A 20,416-nucleotide genomic window follows, 5' to 3' on the forward strand; every position below is an offset into this window, starting at 1 on the left:
CCAGGCAGCCCAGTGCCCTCCTGTCAGCAACTGTGCCAACCTGTTTGGTTCTTTAAGGACGGGCCCCACCGTCCACCCCCAGGACGCTGAACCCCAGCCTGCCTCTCCGGGCCCTCTGGAATGTTTGTCACCCTGTCCTGCTTCTGTGAAATCCAATCAACCCACATTGCTGGGAACCCCAAATCAGCCCTGAGACCACCCCTGATCGCTGTGCCCCAAGTCCTGGGTGACATCACTAGTCACATATAGATGATGCTACACAGTCGGCTGGCGTGTACCTTCTTTCCGGTCAGCACACCGGAACCAGAACTGCCCACTTTCAGGGGGACACCCTCGTGCATCTGAAACACCTCTGTGCTCCTCCACACCTGAGCGTCTGCCGTCCTCTCAGGAACTGCTTGGCTTCCATCAGTTGATGCTGGGGGGCGACTGCGGACTGGCCCCTCTCAGTCCGGGCTCACTGCTTCCTCACCGTTCTGGGTGATGAGTGGGTGGGACCTGGGCCACCTATTGACCACCCCTCACCGCATCTCATCACAGAATTCAGGATCTAAATCAGTGCCGGATTCTCTTCTTTTGCGGAGAAGGCGATGGCACCCCACTCCAGTACTCTTGCCTGGAAAATTCCATGGACCGAGGACTCTGGTAGGCTGCAGTCCGTGGGGTCCCAAAAAGTCGGACACGACTGGGCCGCTTCACTTTCATTTTCCACTTTCAGTCATTGGAGAAGGAAATGGCAACCACTCCAGTGGTCTTGCCTGGAGAATCCCAGGGACAAGGGAGCCTGGTGGGCTGCTGTCTATGGGTCGCAGAGAGTTGGACACGACTGAAGCGACCTAGCAGCAGTAGCAGGGGTGGCTAGCGCGGGGAATGCGCAGCGCGGCTCACCGGCCCCCGCCCCGCCCTCAGGCCCGCAGTTCTGGTCGTTCCAGGACCGGCTGCTAGAGGGCGCCGCGCGCCCGCTCACCGAGCTGGGGCTGCCCCCGGGGCGGAGGTGGACGCCGCGTCTCCTGGCGGCTCAACCGGAAGACCTTCCTGATCCGGGGGCGGCAGTACTGGCAGTAGGACCAGGCTGCTGCGCGCCAGGACCCCGGCTACCCGCGCGACCTGAGCCTCTGGGAGGGCGCGCCGCCGGCCCCCGACGATGTCACCGTCAGCAACACGGGTGGGAGAGCTCGCGCTCCTGGGGGGCCGGGCGATGCGGGGCCAGGGGGCCGTGGGGTGGCGGGACCTGCAGAGCCCGGGGTTGGAGGAAAAGCGGTGCAGAGAGAGGGGTTTGGAGGATGGGCAGGCGTGGACCAGCCCCTCAAACCTCTCCCTCCCCGCAGGTGACACCTAGTTCTTCAAGGTCGTCCACTACTGGCGCTTACACAAAGTCAGCATCAAAGCCGAGCCAGACTCCCCCAACCCAGGGGCCCAAGTTCCTGGACTACCCTGCCCCCAGTGTGGGCCCTCGTGCCCCCAGACCCCTCAGAGCGACCCTTAAGCCCAGAGACTGCGACTGTCAGTGTGGGATCAGGCTGCCGGTGGAGGAAAGTCCAGGAGGGCGGAGACAGCAGGGCTGGCCTTGGAACTGAATGCCCTGAGTGCGGCCTCCTGGGCCTTCCTCCCCTGCCCCTAGCCATGACCCCGCCGACGCTCCTTTTCGGGGAACACCTGGCCTTTACAGGAGCTCAGGTGGGTGAATTCCTGCAGCCCCGCCCCACCTGCCAACAGCAGCTCTCCCAAGTGCTTGGCTGTTTACAGGACAGCCCCATCTCCCCTTACTGAGCCAGCTCTCCAGCTCTGCTCTAATGTTTCTCTTCCTGTCCTGACTCCACGAAATGCCAATCGAAGCACATTGGTGGGGTCCCAAACCCAGCTCTGAGACCACCCCTGAGCATGTGTCCCAAGTCCGGGGTGACATCCGTGGTTCACAGGTGGGTGATGCTCCTGAGACGGCCCCTGTGGCCCATCCTTGGTTCTGGTCAGCACGCTGGTACCAGAGCCGCCCACATGCAGTAGGACAGCCTCCTGCTCCTAAAACACCTCTCCCACCTCCACACCTGAGCTTCTCCCGCCTCTCAGGCTTCATGAAGTCTGCTTCACAAAAATGCCACATCACATTGAATTATAGCAGTTAAAGAATTATAATCTTTTTGAATTATATCATTAAAGAATAGTACAGTTCCAGGAGTTGGTGATGGACAGGAAAGCCTGGCATGCTGCAGCCCATGGGGTCGCAAAGAGTTGGACATGACTGAGTGACTGAAATGAACAAAACAGTCCCAAGAAACAATGTAAAAGCTTTTCTGTTTCAAAGTAAGCCATCAGAAAAATGAAAAGACAACCACAGATGGGAACAAAAATTTTGCAAACAATGTATCTGATAAGGGATTGGAATACAGAACAGAAAACTCTTCTGACAACTTAAAAAGACAAATAACCCAGTTTAAAAAAAGTGCTGAGGATCAGTGTATACATTTCTCCAAGAAATCTATAAACGTGGTCCACACACATATGAAGGGATGCTCAACATCATTTGTCTCTGGGGAAATGCAAATAAAAATCAGAGTGAGATACCTCTTCATGCCCACTAGGATGCCCAGAATCAAAAAGTTGTGATCATAAGGCTGATGAGGATCAGAGAAATTAGAACTGTGATATACTGGTGCTGGCAATGTGCAGTGGTTTTATGACCTTGGGAAATAGTCCAGTGGTACCTCAAAATGTTAAAAGCAGACTTAGGGGTGGCTTGGTAGTGGGCCCTGGAGGACGATGGCTTAGGGGTGGAGAATGGCTGCTTGTGGTTGTTAGGTAGTTAGAATAGGAAAGAGGAGCCCAGAATGGCGGTGGCTAAAAGACAAGGAAGGGAGAAGCCAGCGAAAACAGCAAGGGAAGGTCTGAGGAGCGGAGTGAGGACCTCAGGTGGAGCAAACAGCACTCCTGGCTGCCCCGCTTACACAGGGCAGGCCCGGGGGGAGGAAAAGACACATGAGGAGAGGAGCCAAAGGGCCTGAGGGGTCTCTCTCTTGCGCGCTGCTGCGCTCCCCCACTCTCTTCCCTTCGCGTCTTCAGGTGGGCATGCCCTCACGCCTCGGGGATGGATTTTCCTGCTATTTTCTAAATAAAAGAGAGCTGTCACACTGATTTGTCTAAGAGCTATTACACAAGAGCCGAGAGCTGTGCTGCGCCGAGGGCTTTAATGTCCGTCACTCCAAATCTTTGTTGTGACGAGACAGAACCGGGGAACATACACTCGCCTGACAAGGTGATGGAAAGTATTCTGAAATTAATTGTGGTGATGGTTGAATAGGTTTCTGCATTGAACTGGGCCCTTTCCTGGGTGAATTGTCTGGTATGAGAATTATATGTCAACCAAAATTGTGAAGAAAAGGGCTGAGTCCGCAATGAAACATAAAATGCCTTCAGATGATTGTACTCTGGAGAAAGGCATGGAGGGGCTGAGCATCCCCTCTTAGGGGCCAGGTTTCTGGAAAGGAGACCTGGAAATGTGACTTGCAGCTGAAACAGGATCAGCTCCCTGTCTCCCTCCTGGCCTGGAATTCATAGGAGGCTCAGGGAAGGATCTGGTTTTCCTGGGTGTGGAAAGGCGGTCTCAGACAATTGAATGGGCTACGAAGGGGCAGAGGATGCCGGCTGGGGTCTGGTGAACCCAAGAGAGACTTTCCCCGAGGAGTGAGTTTTGTAGGTCTGTCCCTCTGGGGCCCACACTGATAGCCCCTTACAGAGCCTGGCTCCTGCACAAGGATATTAGAGGTTGACTCGTCTTTCCCCAGATTCCTATGCTGAAGTTCAAACCACCAGCACCTTGGAATGTCACCTTACCTGGAGGTGGGTCTTTATGGGGAATCAAGTTAAAATGAGGTCTTTAGGGTGGGCCCTAATCCATTATGACTGGTGACCTTATGAAAATGGGGAATTAGGAGACAGATACTTGTCTAAGGTTGGCTCCACTTAGACATAGAGACAGCTGTCTACACACCTAGGAGACAAGCCTGGAAATCATGCTTCCCTCAGGGCTCTCAGAGGAACTAAACTTGCTAACACCTTGATTTCAACATCTAGGCTCCACTGCGCTGTGTGTACTTCGTCGCTCAGTCATGTCTGATTCTTCCTGACCCCATGATTGTAGCCCACCGGCTTCTCTATTCATGCGGATTCTCCAGGTAAAACTCCTGCAGTGGGTTGTCATCGCCTTCTGCAGAGGATCTGCCCAACCCAGGAATTGAACCCAAGTCTCCTGTATAGGCGGGAGCCACCGACTGCACCACCAGGGAAGCCCAAGAATACTGGAGGGGGTAGCTTATCCCTTCTCCAGGGGGTCTTCCCGACCCAGGAATCCAATCCAGGTCTCCTGCATTGCAGGCAGATTCTTTACCAGGTGAGCTACCAGGCACGCTCCTATGGGTTGTTAGGAATCCTCCATGGTCAACCCAACTTACCTGCAGGCAGGTTTCGTTTTTCAGTTTGAATTAATCAGCTGCTAGCATTTTCAGTGTGAATTAGTTACCAACGTTCCGCACGAACAGGTTTCCTGTTTTACTCTAACATCTGGGGTTTTAAGTTTTATTCAATTTTAATTAAACAGGTGAATACGCTGGAGGATATTGTACTGATCAAGGGGGTAGACTCGAGAGGAGAAATCGCTCCAGGGTGAGACTGGTTGGCCTTGCCCACAGTTGGCTCTAACAGCTGTCTTTCCCCCACAACACACACACACACACACACACACACACACCCACACACACCCACACACACACAGAGTGAGCCTTGGCTGCACTGGGAGAGAACCAAAGTGTATTGCTGAGACCCAGGTCTGTGGCTCTTTGTTATGGCGGCCCTGGGTCTCTAAGACATACACAAGGCCGTGCTATGTTGGGCTGTGAGGGGCTGTGGTCTCAGGGGGAGGTGGGCCAGGCTGTGAGAGTCAAGCCCTGTGGGGAAGGCCAGGGCCAGGGAGACTCCTGCCACTGTAGCTTGGGACAGAAGGCCCCCCCATGGGGCTCAGGAGATCCTGGTCATTGGGGTCAGTTGGTCAGCAAGGCTCCCTTCAGACCCTCCTGGGCCCCATCCTGTGTGTCAGGCAATCAGGCCTGGCCCCTGCCCTGGATGCCGGGGCCCGGGGAGAGTCTCCACCCCAGGGCCCTGCAGGTCCTGTGACTTCCTGAGGGCAGGGCGGCTACAGAAGCTTCTCTGGATGTGAAGTGGGGTGCAGTCTGTTCAAGGGCCCTGGTCAGCTCCCCCCGAAGCTTCCTCAAGTCCAAGTCTGGACTTTCCCTGGTCCCTCCCTGTGCTCGAACCAATGGTGGGGGGGTATGGCGCAAGCTGGGCTCAGAGATCCCAACCCAGCTCAGGGAGGAGAGACCCTGACCCCTGGACCCTGAGTGTAAGGGACACGCCCTCTCCGCCCCAGCCCTTCGGACCTCTGGCTCCACGTCATCCCCTCCTTCTGACTCCCCCCTCCCTCCTCGGTTTCTGCTTCTATTTCTGTCTCAGTTTCTGTCTCAAACACAGCCAACCGACCCTGCCCCCTCCCCCAGCAGGGCTCCACCCTCTCCGCCCCTCCCTGGCCGGCTCTTAAGTCGCTGGGGCTCAGCAGGCAGCCAGGCAGTGCTCAGCTGGAGCTCTGGCTGCAGGATCTCAGGTGAGGGGCTCTGGGGAGCCCGGTGTGGGGGTGGGGAGACCTGCAGGCAGAGGACCCTCCAGGGTGGTGGGTGAGCCCGCGTCACTGAAGCACTTTTCCTCCCACTCTTCCTGCACCAGGTCCCAGCGGGAGGACCCTAATCCACCATGGGCTTCGCTAAGGTGAGTGACGAGGAGAGACCAGGGGAGAGTGGCCCTGTGGTCTCAGTTGCCGCCTGTCCCGGCTCCCACCGGCTCAGCCCCAGCCCTGCTGACTGCTCTGTGCACAGCAGCCTCTGTCCCACCCTCCCTGGGCGCTGTGGTGGCCACAGGGAAAGTGAAAGTTGAGTAGCTCAGTGGTGTCCGACTCTTTGCGAACCCGGGAACTGTAGCCCACCAGGCTCCCCTGTCCATGGGCTTCTCCAGGCAGAGATACTGCAGCGGGTTGCCATTTCCTTCCCACGGGGGAGGCAGAGCGTCAAAACAAGGGACCCGTGACATCAAAGTGCCCAGTCTCACAATGATGCTGGTCGAACGTTCCGCTGCAGGGTCAGAGGCCGGGAAGGCTGGCCGCTGTCACCGTTAGTGCCTCAACAGGAGAGGACGTCGCCATTTCCTCCCTGGTCAGCTGTCAGCGGGACCACAGAGGGCTAGGCATCTGGGAACCAGGTGGACCGCCTATTCCAGGGCAAGGGTCCTCCTCGGTCCAGGGGTGGTTCTGTAAAACAGGTCTCCGTGGTTACAAGACCAGAAACTGAGGTTCACTGTTACCTCCACAGGGAGTCCATTATGACCAGGCTTCTCTGAGGAGCATGCTGGTAAGAAGCTCATCCCCATGAATAGCTGGGGCTCGGGAGGCCTGGGTTCTGCTGGGTGATGCCGAGAATGATCTGGGCCACTTGGGGCCCCCCAGGGAGAAGAACCGAGCTTCTTTTACTCAAGTCCATCTCTGTTCACAGCACCGCTCTGTGGATCATTACTGTGATAGGATGGGAAATGAACCAGAAGAAGCACAGGTGGGTCAGTGCGCCCCACCCCCGACCCTCCCCAGTGTGAGGGAGGAGGGGTGGGTTCACAGTCACGGTGATGGTGAGGGTCACAGCTCAGCGCCCAGTCCTTACACTGGACAAACGCACACCTGTGTGGCAGGTGAGTGTACAGGGAGGAGATATGGAGGCCAGGGATGCTGAGGGCGGCTTCCAGACCACAGGGCGACGAGGGCAGGGCAGGGATGCCAGAGCATGGTCCCCAGGTTGAGGGTTAGTTATTGGGGTGACTGAGCAGAGATGAGAACTAGCTGGGGCTTGGGATTCAGGGTGAAAGTGAAAGAGGGTGGGGGTGTTTTAAACAGAGTGTTTTTTCCCCACCAGATGGAGGCAGCCCTAGCAGAGATGGAGGTGAGTTTGGACCTTGCCCCCTGCTAAGGGTAGTCCTCAGAGTTGGATCAGCCAGGGTATGGGGTCTGGGGCCCTGGCTCTCTTCAGACTCACCTGGATGCACGGGAGGCCACAGTGGGGAGCACTGACCTCAGCAGCGAGGCAGGAGTGCAGACTGCACACTTCCTCTCCCCAGGAGGAACTCAGCAAGGATGTCTGTGAATTCATGGAAGATCACATTCAAGAGAACTTTCCCGTGAGTTGGAGCCACTGTCTCAGCGCCTTCCTTCCCCTCCCCACTGGTCTCTCTTGTCCTTGGGGCTGCTGCGTGTGCACAGAGCTCCCTGGAGTGGGGGATGAAGAGGGGGTCCCTGAAATCTTAGGTGGTGCAGCCTTGTGGACATCAGCCTCCCCACTCAGCGCACGGTGGCCAGAGCCCTGGACTCAGCTTCCAGCTCTGAGCCACGTGGGCCTGGTGCTGGGTTCAGAGGCCGACCACCTACAGGCAGGTACATCCAAGCACCACCGTTCCTTCTTCGAGGGAACCAAGGTACCAGGCCCAGTGTCTGGGAGAAGTCCTCTTGTCTGTGGAGCTGTTGGACTGAAGGCAGGCAGTTCGGGTAGGGCTAGGCTGGGCTTCTGAGTCCCAGCTTCTCCCAAGGTCTGGGAGGTCTCGGTCAGGTCAGGAAGGAATGGGGTCTTCCTCACCCTGGGCGGGTCCCTGAGAGGTCCCCATCCCTGCAGGAATCCCTGCAGGAGTCCAGTCCCTTGCTTCAGCAAGTACGGCAAGAAGTACGCCGCAGAATCCAGAGACCCTCAGTCACTGCCTGTCTGGAGGTCCAGAACCCAGAAGAGAGCATCTGGGCCAGAGCCCTGCGGCGGTTTCAAGGCATGCTGCGGCGTCTCCAGCAGAGGTGTTGGGATGTGCTGACCTGGCTGCAGGAGAAGGCGGCGGCCTGCCTGGAGGCCGTCTGCAGTGCGGTGAAGGCCGTCTGGGGAGTGCTGACGGATTTCTGCTCCTCTGTGGGGCAACTCTTCAGAAACGTCATTCAGGTCTAGGAGCCCCAGGTGGTTCTGGAGGAACTCCACCTCATCCAGAAGGCCCTGCATGATGCCCTTGCTGAACCATCTTCTGAAGCGACCTTTACCCTCCTGCTCACCCTTGACCCATCCTTTAACTGCCCTCACCTCCTGTCCTGCAGGGACGACACCACAGCATCAGGCCAGGTTTCCCTTCTCCAGGTCTGACCTGTCTGTCAGGGACGGGATGCTCTGCTGACCCAGGGATGTGGGAGAGGCTTAGAAGCCCGGGGCCCCAAGGACCAAGGGGCCTTCCGTGGCTCAGGCGCCTCGGTGTCTCTGCCTGTCTCTCAGGACCCTGTCAGATGGGGCGCTGAGCTGATTCTCAGTGAGGGAGTCACCTGAGGGCCGGCTGTGGGTCTCACAGGAGGAGGCAGTGGTGGACCTTGACCCTGACACTAGCATCTTAGTGCCCTCATCATCCTAGGGGACCGAGCTCACTGTCAGCTCAGGCCCCAGCAGGGCAGGAGCCCTGAGGAAGGCTCTCCCTGTCTCCTGGGCCTGAGCCTTCCTGTGTGGGGAGGACAGCAGCCTGTCTGGGAGTTCCTTGTGGCAGAAACCCATTCCAGCCACACCCTCCCCCTCACTTCCAGGGGGTCCCTCTGGCAGGCCTGACACTGGAAGGCCTACCTCTGGCCTGAGTTCCCTGCTGCCAGGAGCCGCCCACTGCCAGGCCCTGAGCAGCCTTGGCTTCCTGGCCCTGGCCCTGCCTCACCTCCCCATCAGTATTCAAGTCTCTCACACTTGCCCCTGCGTTCTCCGGTGACCCTGTGCTAAATGTCCACTTGACTATTTCCTTTTTATCTTTTTACATAATGACCTTCCATCTGATATACTACTTCCCTCAATGGTGAGGTTACTCAGTTGATATAAGTAGTAAGGTTTTATTTCTTTAAGGTTAAATTTCTTCCCCATTTCAATGTCAATATGAGTTTGTATTTTATAGTTCTTATTGTTGGTTTTAGATTAAATCTTTTCTCCATTTCAATGTAAGTTACATGAAATACATTTTCTAAACATTTCCCTCCAAAGAAATGTTTCCGTTTTTGAGCAATGGTATGTGATATGTGCTTGTACAGTATAAACTCGGGAGGTAACAGAACAAAATCCCATAAAAATATGGAGGGAAGAGGCCTCCATGGTGCAGGAGGGAGTGATCTGAATGGAATAGGTGTAAATCCAAGGATTCTAGGCACAAGTTTCTTTCTTCCTATGGAGAATTCTGAAATAAGGAAGTATTACTTATGTAAATATCAGTCATCTCACGTCTTTGAGCTTTAACTAGCATATGCAAATTACAGACAGCAGTTTTTAGTGGGATAAGAAGATGTTTTGTACTCCATTTTTTAAAAATATATTTTTGTTTTATTTTTTTAAATTTTATTTTTACTTTACAATACTGTATTGGTTTTGCTATATATTGACATGAATCCACCACGGGTGTATACAAGCTCCCAATCCTGAATCCCCCTCCAACCTCCCACCCCATATCATTTCTCTGGATCATCCCCATGCACCAGCCCCAAGCATCCTGTATCCTGTATCAAACATAGACTGGCACTTCGTTTCTTACGTGATAGTATACATGTTTCAATGCCATTCTCCCAATGTACTCCATTTAGCATAGGATTTCCATTTGAAACTGTTAGGTGGTATTTCAAGGGATCTGAGGAACTCTGGTCCTTTATATCTCAGCTCAGAAAGAATGCAGTGAGAGGCGAAAGGAGCCTGGCAGCCTACAGTCCACGGGGTGGCACAGAGTGGGACACACCTGAGCACCTAAGGCCCTCACTGACCTGTCAGACTCGGCTAATCCGCAGGACGCTGCTCAGCATCTCCTCCCCTGGGCAATAGTCCTTGGCTGCTGGCCAAGCGCCTCTCTCTCCTGCCGTGGTTTCCGCACATGCTGCTCCTTTTGCCTGGGATGCCCTCCTTTTCCTTCGGGGCAGCCCTGGCCCTCTGTTTCACGCCAGGTGCCCTCAAGGCCCCACCACGTTCCCTGGCACATGGGTGGGGCTCAGGAAATGACCGCGCCTTGCTGTGCTGCGCTATGTCGCTCTGCCGTGTTCGCCTCTGCAGCCCCGTGGATGTGGCCCACCAGGCCCCTCTGTCCGTGGGATTTCCCAGGCAAGGATACTGGAGTGGGGTGGCATTTCCTTCTCCAGGGGCTCTTCCGAGCCCAGGCACTAAACCCGGGTCGCTCTCATCTCCCTCATTAGCAGTCAGATCCCTTACTGCTAGCGCCCCCCATGCTGTGGGTTCTCCTAGTTCCTCAGTCTCTAAGCTGCCCTGTCCTCTCTCCTGGAAACGTCCTTCCCAGGAGTCTTGCAGGAGTCTTAAACCTAAACCTGTGACATGTGGGGGCTCCCGTAGGCCTGTCTTCCTCCCAACACCTAAACCACTGCACCTCCCAGCCCCAGGCTCAGAGCTTTCCCTTCCAGCTGTGCCCAAGAAACACCTCTACTTTCCAAATCCAGTTGGATCTCAGACGTCTCACTGTGTCCCCAAATTCCTATGCTGAAGTCCTCTGAATGCCATGTCATCTGGAGATGGTCTTTATAAGGAATCAAGGTAAATGAGGTCCTTGGGGTGGGCGCTAATCCATTATAACTGGTGACCTTATGAAAATGGGGGATTAGGAGACACATACGTTACTGGAGAGGGTGCCGTGTAGACGCTGAGATGGCTGTCTACAAGCCTAGGAGAGATCTGGAACACAGGCTTCCCTCAGCGCTCTCAGAAGAACCATACCTGCTAATACCTTGACTTCAACTTATGGGCTCCACTGTGAGAGAAAAAATGTGTGTTGTTGATACACGGGCCTGTGGTTCTTTGTTATGGTTGCCCTGGGCCTGAGAGACTTACGAGAAGGCCATGGAGCAAGGAGGCTGGCCAGGTTGGGAGGGACAAGCCCTGTGGGCCAGCCCAGGGCAAGGAGACACCTGCCCCTTCGCTTTGGATTGAGGGGTCCCCAGAGGGCTTATCGCCCAGACGGCCTTCATTCCCTGCTGAAGGCCCCTGTCTGTATGCCAGGCAGCCCAGTGCCCTCCTGTCAGCAACTGTGCCAACCTGTTTGGTTCTTTAAGGACGGGCCCCACCGTCCACCCCCGGGACGCTGAACCCCAGCCTGCCTCTCCGGGCCCTCTGGGACATTTGTCACCTTGTCCTGCTTCTGTGAAATCCCAAGCAACCCACATTGCTGGAGACCCCAAATCAGCTCTGAGACCACCCCTGATCGCCGTGCCCCGAGTCCTGGTGACATCCCTGGTCACACATGGCTGATGCTCCACAGTCGGCCCCCGTGCACCTTCTCTCCGGTCAGCAGACTGGAGCCAGAACTGCCCACTTTCAGGGGGACACCCTCGTGCATCTGAAACACCTCTCCGCTCCTCCACACCTGAGCCTCTGCCATCCTCTCAGAAACTGTTTGGCTCCCATCAGCTCCTGCTGCAGGAAGATTGTGGACTGGTCCCCGGACTGGTTCCTGCTCAATCTGGGGTAACTGCTTCCTCAAGGTTCCTGGGTGATGAGTGGGTGGGACCTGGGCCACCTATTGACCGCCCCCCACCCCAGCTCATCACAGAGTTCAGGATCTAAATCAGTGCCGGATTCTCTTCTTTTGCAGAGAAGGCGATGGCACCCCACTCCAGTACTCTTGACTGGAAAATCCCATGAACGGAGGACCCTGGTAGGCTGCAGTCCATGGGGTCGCAAAGAGTCGGACACGACTGAGGCACTTCACTTTCATTTTCCACTTTCATGCATTGGAGAAGGAAATGGCAACCACTCCAGTGTTCTTGCCTGGAGAATCCCAGGGACAGGGGAGCCTGGTGGGCTGCCGTCTATGGGTCGCACAGAGTCGGACACGACTGATGCGACTTAGCAGCAGTAGCAGGGTCCAGGTGGTGGGAGGTAGCGCGGGGAACGCGCAGCGCCGCTCACCCGCCGCCGCCCCGCCCGCAGGCCCGCAGTTCTGGTCGTTCCAGGGCCGGCTGCTAGAGGGCGCCGCGCGCCCGCTCACCGAGCTGGGGCTGCCCCCGGGGCGGAGGTGGACGCCGCGTCTCCTGGCGGCTCAACCGGAAGACCTACCTGATGCCGGGGCTGCGGTACTGGCATTAGGACCAGGCTGCTGCGCGCCAGGACCCCGGCTACCCGCGCGATCTTAGCCTGCGAGAGGGCGCGCTGCCGGTCCCCGACGATGTCACCGTCAGCAACAAGGGCGGGAGAGCTCGCGCACTCGGGGGGGGCCGGGCGATGGGGGCCCAGGGGCCGTGGGGTGGCGGGACCTGCAGAGCACGGGGTGGGGGGAGAAGCGATGCGGAGAGAGGGGTTTGGAGGATGGGCAGGCGTGGACCAGCCCCTCAAACCTCTCCCTCCCCGCAGGTGACACCTAGTTCTTCAAGGGCGTCCACTACTGGCGCTTCCTCAAGGGCAGCATCAAAGCCGAGCCAGACTCCCCCAACCCATGGGTCCCCAGTTCCTGGACTGCCCCGCCCCCAGGGTCGGCCTTCCTGCCCCCAGACCGCCCAGAGCGACCTTTAAGCCCGGAGACTGCGCCTGTCAGTGCGTGTCAGTGCGGGATCAGTCAGGCTGCAGGGCGGCCTTAGGTGCGCCTCCTGCCTCTCCTGTCCCTGCTGGTGGGGGCCCTGGCCTCCCCCTGAGGGGGACCGGCGGCTGCGTGGAAGGAAACGGATCGCCCACGGGGCCCCCGCGGATTGTGGCTGTGGGAAGTCTGTCCCAGGGGCGGGGCTCAGCCAGGATGCAGCTGGGGATGCCGGTGGAGCTAAGTTCAGGAGGCGAGAAACACAGGGCCGGGTTTGGCACTGAATGCGCTGAGTGCGGCCTCCTGGGCCTTCCTGCCCTGCCCCTGGCCATGACCGTGCAGCACTCTCCTTTTCCCGGAACACCAGGCCTTTCCCAGAGCTCAGGGGGCTGAATTCCTGCAGCCCCGCCCCGCCTGCCAACAGCAGCTGTCCCAAGTGCTTGACTCTTTACAGGACAGCCCCACTGCCCACTGCCAGCTGAGCCAGCTCTCCAGCCTCTGCTCTAATGTTTCTCATCCTGTCCTGCCTCCAGGAAGTGCCAATCGAAGCACATTGGTGGGGTCCCAAACCCAGCTCTGAGACCACCCCTAAGCATCTGTCCCAAGTCCAGGGTGACATCCATGGTTCACAGGTGGGTGATGCTCCTGAGATGGCTCCTGTGGGCCCTCCTTGATTCTGGTCAGCATGCTGGTACCAGAGCCGGCCACATTCAGTAGGACAGCCTCCTGCTCCTAAAACACCTCTCCCACCTCCACACCTGAGCCTCTGCCGTCCCCTCCAGAACCCCTTGGCTGCCATCGGCTCGATGCTGGTGGGAAAACAGTGGACTGCTCCCCTCTCAGCCTGGGGTCACTGCCTCCTCTGTGCTCCTGGGTGACAAGTGGGTGGAACCTGCTTGATTTCAACATCTAGGCTCCACTGCACTGTGCATACTTAGTCGCTCAGTCATGTCTGACTCTTGGGGACCCCATGATTGTAGCCCACCAGGCTCCTCTATTCATGGGAATTCTCCAGGCAAGACTCCTGGAGTGGGTTGCCATTCCCTTCTCCAGAGGATCTTCCCAACCCAGGAATTGAACCCAAGTCTCCTGTATAGGTCGGAGCCACTGACTGCACCACCAGGGAAGCCCAAGAATACTGGAGGAGGTAGCCCATCCCATCTCCAGGGGGTCTTCCCGACCCAGGAAACCAACCCGGGTCTCCTGCATTGCAGGCAGACGCTTTACCAGCTGAGCTACCAGGGAAGCTCCTATGGGTTTTTAGGGATCCTTAAGGGTCAACGCAACTTACCTAGGGCACATTTAATTTTTCAGTTTGAATTAATAATCAGCTGCTAGCATTTTCAGTGTGAATAAGTTACCAGTGTTCCACAAGAACAGGTTTCCTGTTTTACTCTAACATTTGGGATTTTAGGTTTTATTCAATTTTAATTAAACAGGCGAATATGCTGGAGGATATTGTACTGATCACGGGGGTAGACTAGAGAGGAGAAATCACTCCAGGATGAGACTGGTTGGCCTTGCCCACAGTTGGCTTTAATAGCTGTCTTTCCCCAACAACAACACACACACACACACACACACACACACACACACCCCGACAGACAGACACACACACAATGAGCCTTGGCTGCACTGGGAGAGAACAAACGTCTGTTGCTGAGACCCAGGTCTGTGGCTCTTTGTTATGGCGGCCCTGGGTCTCTAAGACAGACACAAGGCCATGGCTGTGTTGGGCTGTGAGGGGTTTGGTCTCAGGGGGAGGTGGGCCAGGCTGCGAGAGTCAAGCCCTGTGGGGATGGCCAGGGCCAGGGAGACTCCTGCCACTGTAGCTTGGGACTGAAGGGCCCCCCATGGGGCTCAGGAGACCCTGGTCATTGGGGTCAGTTGGTCAGCACGGCTCCCTTCAGACCCTCCTGGGCCCCATCCTGTGTGTCAGGCAATCAGGCCTGGCCCCTGCCCCGGATGCTGGGGCCCCAGGGGAGAGTCTCACCCCAGGGCCCTTGCAGGTCCTGTGACTTCCTGAGGGCAGGGCGGCTGCAGAAGCTTCTCTGGATGTGGAGTGGGGTGCAGTCTGTTCGAGGGCCCTGGTTGCCTTCCCCTGTATCTTAACCCCCAGGTGGTTAACATCCTTTTCTGGAGCTCCTCAAGCTTCCTCAAGGTGCTGTCCCAAGTCTGGACTTTCCCCCGTCCCTCCCTGCCCCCAAGCTGATGGGAGGGGGTGGGGTGTGAGGCCCTAGCTGGGCTCAGAGACCCCATCCCAGCTCAGGGAGGAGGGGCCTGACCAGGGAGCCTGAGTGTCAGGTCACGCCCTCCCCGCCCAGGCCCCTCAGGTCTCTGTCACCCCGTCTTGCCTCCCTTCTGTCTTGGCCCTGCTCTAGCTCTGTTTCGGTCACATACACACACACAAGCCCCCGCCCCTGCCGGCTTCCTCAGCTCTGCGGTGGCCCGCCCCCCGCTCCCCCCGCCCCTGCCTCCTCTGCCCTTAAGTCACCGACTCTCAGGGTCTGGACTGCTCAGCAGTGGCCTGCTAGCTGGGGCTCTGCCGCAGGGTCTCAGGTGAGGGGCTCCGCGGCACCTGGGGAGAGGGAAGAGGGGAGGCCTGCAGGCAGAAGGCGCTCCAGGGTGGTGGGCGAGCCTGCTTCTCTAGAGCACTTTTCCTCACACCCTTCCTCCCACCGCGTTACAGCGGCAGAACCAGAGCCGTGGAGCAGCATGGCTTCTGCTAGGGTGAGTGACAGCAAGAGATGGGGCAAGGCTGGGCCCTGGAGAGTCCTATCTCCCCTGTCCCCTCTCCCATCAGCCCATCCTCCACCCCTGCTGACTGGCCACTTGCACCTGCCTCTGTCCCACCCTCCCTGGGCCGAAGTGTGGGACCCTCCTGGGAGATGGGCCTTGAAGGCCTGTGACCCATGCAGTCGACAGGGTCCCCTCTCACCTGGCTCCGGGGCGGCGGCGGGGAGTGCTCTGCTCTCTCTACCCTGACATTCCAAACAGTTCCTGACACAGACCCTATACCTGCCCTTTGCTCTGAGCCCTCTCCTTTATTTCTTTGGAAAGTTCTCAGCTGGACTTCAATTATTTATTTTATCTCCATTTCTAAAAGAGTTTGTGCACAAAGATTTCTCTCTCTCTGTCTGTCTCATTCTCTCTCGCTCTCTTTATTCTAAGTTTTAATTTTGTGTGGGACTAGAGACGAGGAACAATGTTGTGATAGTTTCAGGTGAGGAGCGAAGGGACTCAGCCGTGCATATACCCGTATCCATTCTCCCCAGAGTCCCCTGCCCTAGAGCCCGGTCCTTACACAGCAGGTCCTGGCTCTGGGGCGGCATTCCTGCTGGAGGACAGGTATGGCAGCAGCTCTGTGGAGGTCCTAGAGGGCCGGTCTGGGTGCAGAGGACTCAGGAGCCAGTCATGGGACCTGGAGTCACTTTAGCAACTAGAGTCCACATTCTGGTGAGAGAGCTGCAAATGGAGGGTCTCCAGGGTCAGAGGAATCAGTCGTCTCTTGGGACCCTTTCTACAGCCTGGAAACCCGGGGGAGAGGCCTGTGGTGTTTTTCTGGAAACCGAAAGCATCTCTCTCAGCACCTGGATCAGCAGCTGAAGCCGCGCTGAGCTCAGAGCCTATTCTTTCCTGTGGGAAGCCCTCTGCCCTCTGTACCACTCCTCAGTCTCAATTCTGAGCTTGATCAGATGCTCAGGGGCTCTGGGCCATGGACACTGATGTCTGCGAGTGGTCATCGAGGGGTGAGCCAGGCTGGGCACTCAGGCCCTGCGAGAGGATGATGTGGGCAGTAGAGTGTTCCCACGGCCCCGTGAGGTGTTTCCTTGCCCAGTTGTGTGTGATGCTGGGCTGACAGGATGGGTCCCCCAGGACACAGGGTGTGCAGACGGGAGCCCTGCACGGGCTCTGAGCTGCACTGACCACCCAGGGCCAGGAGGGCCGCGGGGACAGCGCTAGATTCCCGCCCTTAGGTGGAATATCCCGAGGGGTCGGTGGGGTGCCTCGCACCTCCGAGATGGAGTCAAGTGCCTGGAGGGAAAGGGGCTGGGGTCAGGGGCTCTGCAGGGTCAGAGGTCGGGAAGACTGGCCGCTGTCACCGTCAGCGCCTCAGGAGAGAACAGCATCAGTTCCTCCCTGGTCAGCTCTCAAAGGTACCACGGAGGGCTAGGCATCTGGGAACCAGGTTGACCCGCGTAGTCCAGGGCAAGGGTCCTCCTGTGTGAGTTTGTGAGCGTGTAACAGGTCTGCAGTGGTTGGTGAGGTCTCATCAGCCTAGGTATTACTGTCATCTCCACAGGACTTTGATGATTTCATCAATTCCCTCAAAACCAAAATGGTAAGAAGTTCATCCCCATGTACAGTTGAGGGAATGGGGAAGCTGGGTGAAACGGAGGATGTTCTGGCCCAGCTGGGACCCAGGAGTAAAAGGACCAGGCCTCTTTGTCCCAACTCTGTCTCTCTTTACAGTTTCAACTTGTGGAATTGTTTTGTGAAAACCTTCCAAAGAAATCTGAAGAAGAGGTGGGTCAGTGCGCTCCCCTGTGTCCAGTTTAAGTGGAGTAGGATGGCTTTGTTGCAGGAAGGAAGCCCTTTCGCAGCGCCTGAGAGTGGGCTCTTGTCTAACACTCGGAAATAATCCTCCGAGAAGACATACATGCTGACAAAGCGAGAGAGTGTATTGAGAAAGGGCGCCCGGGCGGAGAGCAGGAGGGTGAGGGCAGCCAGGAGAACTGCTCGCCTGCTGGCTCACAGTCTTGGGCTTCATGGTGGTGCGATTCGTTTCTGGGTTGTCTTTGGCCAGTCGTTCTGAATCGGGGTCCTTCCTGGTGGTGCACACCTTGCTCAGCCAAGGTGGATGCCAGCGAGAAGGATGCTGGGAGGTGGTCAGACACGTCCCGTCTCCTTTTGACCTTTCCCCAACTCTTCCAGTCACTGGTGGCTTGTTAGTTCCCTGTTCCTCACTAGGACCTCCTGTCCTAAGATTATTCGTGCAGATGGTTATGGCGGTGCCTGGCCAGGGTGGGCAGTCTCAGTCAGTGTGCTTCCCCTAACAATTTCATGATGATGGTGATGATGAAGGTGACAGCCCAGGGCCCAGTCCTTACACTGCACAAAACTCACCTGCGTATCCATTGACCGCACAGGTGAGGATACGGAGGCCCAGGGCTGCTGGGGGAGGTGTGCAAAGTCACAGGGCAGTGTGGCAGCACAGCAGTGTCAGATGCCTGGTCCGCAGCCACCAGGGGAAGAGGGGACACCAGTGGGCACAGACTCAGGCTTGAGATTGAGACTCAAAGTGAGAGAGGGTAGGGGAATTTTAAACTGAGTGATGTTTTCCCAATAGGTCTGCTCGGATCTTATTGTAATGGAGGTGAGTTTGGGTCTTACCTTCCCCTGAAGTTGAGTCCCCAGGGTTGGGATCAGCCAGGGTACTCGGTCTGGACATCTGTCTTCCTTCTGATTCTCCTGGACCCATGGGAGGCCCAGTGGGGCCCACAGAGCTCAGCTGTGAGCCACGTGGGCAGTCTCCACATTTTCTTTCCTCAGAGCGTATGCAGTGCAGATATGGCTGACGCCGTGGATGCTCAAGTTAACAACTCCGTGAGTTTGAGCTGACATCTCAGCCCCTCTTGATTCCCTTCCCCACTGGTCTGTCTTGTCACTGGTCCTGCCACAAGTGCACAGACCTCCCCGGAGTGCTGGTGGGGGGCCCTGAGAGCTCCGGAGGGGCAGACTTGGGGCATCAGCCTCCTCATTCAGTGCACGGTGAGCAGAGCCCTGCCTTCAGCCCCCTGCCTGCGAGCCCCGAGGGCCTCGTGCTGGGTTCAGAGGTCAGTCCATCTTCAGGTACAATAAAGCACCAGGGCTTATTTCTCGAGGGGAACCAAGGGGCCAGGCTCAGGTTTTGGGAAAAGTCCTCTTGTCTGTGGAGCTGTTGGCAGGAAGGCAGGCAGTTTTCATTCATGGGCTTCTGGGTCCCAGAGTCTCCTAAAGGCTAGGAGGGAGGCCTCTGCTCAGTCAGGACTTTGCCCCAGACATGTACCTGAACATCCTCCCATCCCTGCAGGAATCCTGTCCCTTGCTTCGTGAAACACAGCAAGAGTTGCGTCGCAGAGTCTGTGAGCCCTCTGGCTCCTACAGTCTCCCAGGCCCGAACCAGCCCTTTGACTCCTCCACTTCAAGGAATTGGTGCGACTGGATACTTGAGCTATTTGAAGAGTTCCTGCAGCGACTGCAGCAGTTTCGGAAAGCCCTGGACTGGCTTAAGCAGATAGCGGCTGCCTGCCTACAGGGCTTGTGCAGAGCGGCTGAGGCCATCTGGACAGTGTTGAAGGGTTTTTGCTCCTCTCTGGAGCAGCTCTTCAAGAGCCTCATCCAGGTCTAGAAGCCCCAAAGGTTCCCCAGGGAGCTTGGCCTCATCTAGAAGCCTCGATTTTCCCTTCTCACAGGGCATCTTCTGATTCATCCTGTACAATTCTGCTCACCTTTGACCCATCCTCGCAGCCTGCCTCACCCCCTCCCCTTCAGGGAGGGCACCACCCAGCCCATCTAAGTCTCTCTGCCTGGATTTTCCTGCACCATGTCTGACCTGCCTGTCACTGTAGTGCTGATGTCCTAATAAAAGTCAGTTGACCCAAATGGAGTGTCTGTGTGGGTGGGAGGGTGGGGGTCCGATGGCTACAGCAGAGGTAGTGGGTCAGATGGACCCAGGTGGGGGTCCTGGTGCTGGGTGAACAAGCACAAGCCACTGGACTCTCTAATCTGTAACTGGGGATGAAGGAGGAAACAGACAGAACAGGCTCCATCTTGCAAGCAGGACTCCATCTTGGGCCAGATGTGGACTTTGAGCTATGTGCCCAGTATCTATGGAAACAACATACCAACTGGGAAACCAGACCCCCCGGATGCAAGAGCCCCAGGGCTCGTACCTAGACTCTCCATTGCCTAAAAGAATACCCTAATTATCTGTGTAACCAAATAGAATCATAAATTCTATTATGCTTGTTGGGATATGACCACAGGCCTATTGATAACTGTCCACTGTTAACTACTTAGGCTTAAGGCATATGATCACAGGTTAACTTTGATTGTATCTTTCTTTTTCCTTTGTTCAGACTAGTTTCAGAGAATTTGGGGAGGTGCGTTTGAGCACGTACATTTAGGGTATATAAGGTTTTCACAAAATCTGGTCGGGGTCCTCGGCTAAGAGGAGACTCTATCTCGGGCCCGCTGGTGTAACAAACTGCACTCCACTATCTGCATTGTCCTCCTGAATGAATTTGTTTCCCGGAACCCATGGCTGCAACAGGAAGTCTGGTCATGGACTGACTGACGGGGAGGACTGGACCATCACACTCCCAGGGCACAGGGAGCTGGGGGAGGGGCTTTGACCCCTCTCGTCTTCTCCTGACCCCTCTCTCCTGGCCTTCAGTACCCCAGCTGGGGCCTCAGAAGCTCTACAGTCTTTCTTCCAAGATCAGAGCCCCAGGAGCCAGGGGAGGGGGAGGGAGGGCACCCAAACCTGGGCCAGGAGGGAAAGCAGGGTAGGAGGGCAGGAGTGGGCCTCTGGGCCTGTGGCGTCCCTCACCTGGGCCTCAAGGCAGAGACTGGGGGGCCCAGAAGCAAGGCCTGAGGGCCAGCCTGGCTCACCACCTCTGAGGACGCATCCCCCTCCCCTAGGTCCCTACCCCACTTCCCCAGCCCTGACGTCCTGCCTCAGGGAGGTACACACAGAGCAGTTTTCAGGGGTTCTCTGTAGCCCAGTCTTCCTCCCAACCTTGAAGGG

At 56.8% G+C, this 20,416-nt stretch overlaps 2 protein-coding genes across 13 annotated transcripts; both read left to right on the forward strand.

The window, feature by feature from the left end:
* Positions 1–799: 799 nt before the first annotated feature.
* On the forward strand, positions 800–9,001 carry LOC138428722 (interleukin-32-like). 8 transcript variants are annotated; one of them, XM_069569508.1, is made up of 12 exons: positions 1,021–1,165; positions 1,329–1,677; positions 3,780–3,834; positions 4,069–4,169; positions 4,592–4,656; positions 5,547–5,647; positions 5,767–5,808; positions 6,405–6,443; positions 6,585–6,641; positions 6,996–7,022; positions 7,198–7,257; positions 7,746–9,001. In XM_069569508.1, the coding sequence occupies exons 7-12, from the start codon at positions 5,794–5,796 to the stop codon at positions 8,058–8,060; spliced, it is 513 nt and encodes a 170-aa protein (XP_069425609.1). In that variant the 5' UTR covers positions 1,021–1,165; positions 1,329–1,677; positions 3,780–3,834; positions 4,069–4,169; positions 4,592–4,656; positions 5,547–5,647; positions 5,767–5,793; the 3' UTR covers positions 8,061–9,001. The 8 variants fall into 8 exon arrangements, with proteins under 8 accessions (XP_069425608.1, XP_069425609.1, XP_069425610.1 ...); XM_069569510.1 differs by lacking the exon at positions 1,021–1,165 and adding an exon at positions 4,252–4,384; XM_069569509.1 differs by lacking the exon at positions 3,780–3,834.
* Positions 9,002–12,138: 3,137 nt separating this feature from the next.
* Positions 12,139–19,269, forward strand: LOC138428723 (interleukin-32-like). 5 transcript variants are annotated; one of them, XM_069569515.1, is made up of 9 exons: positions 12,139–12,287; positions 12,465–12,688; positions 13,079–13,256; positions 15,314–15,354; positions 16,928–16,966; positions 17,098–17,151; positions 17,975–18,001; positions 18,178–18,231; positions 18,698–19,269. In XM_069569515.1, the coding sequence occupies exons 4-9, from the start codon at positions 15,340–15,342 to the stop codon at positions 19,013–19,015; spliced, it is 507 nt and encodes a 168-aa protein (XP_069425616.1). In that variant the 5' UTR covers positions 12,139–12,287; positions 12,465–12,688; positions 13,079–13,256; positions 15,314–15,339; the 3' UTR covers positions 19,016–19,269. The 5 variants fall into 5 exon arrangements, with proteins under 5 accessions (XP_069425616.1, XP_069425618.1, XP_069425615.1 ...); XM_069569517.1 differs by lacking the exon at positions 16,928–16,966 and having other exon boundaries at positions 12,161–12,287; positions 12,465–12,644; positions 13,158–13,256; XM_069569514.1 differs by having other exon boundaries at positions 12,169–12,688.
* The last annotated feature ends 1,147 nt before the right edge of the window (positions 19,270–20,416 follow it).

Source organism: Ovis canadensis, chromosome 24, assembly GCF_042477335.2.
Source record: "Ovis canadensis isolate MfBH-ARS-UI-01 breed Bighorn chromosome 24, ARS-UI_OviCan_v2, whole genome shotgun sequence".
Lineage (NCBI taxonomy): Eukaryota > Metazoa > Chordata > Mammalia > Artiodactyla > Bovidae > Ovis > Ovis canadensis.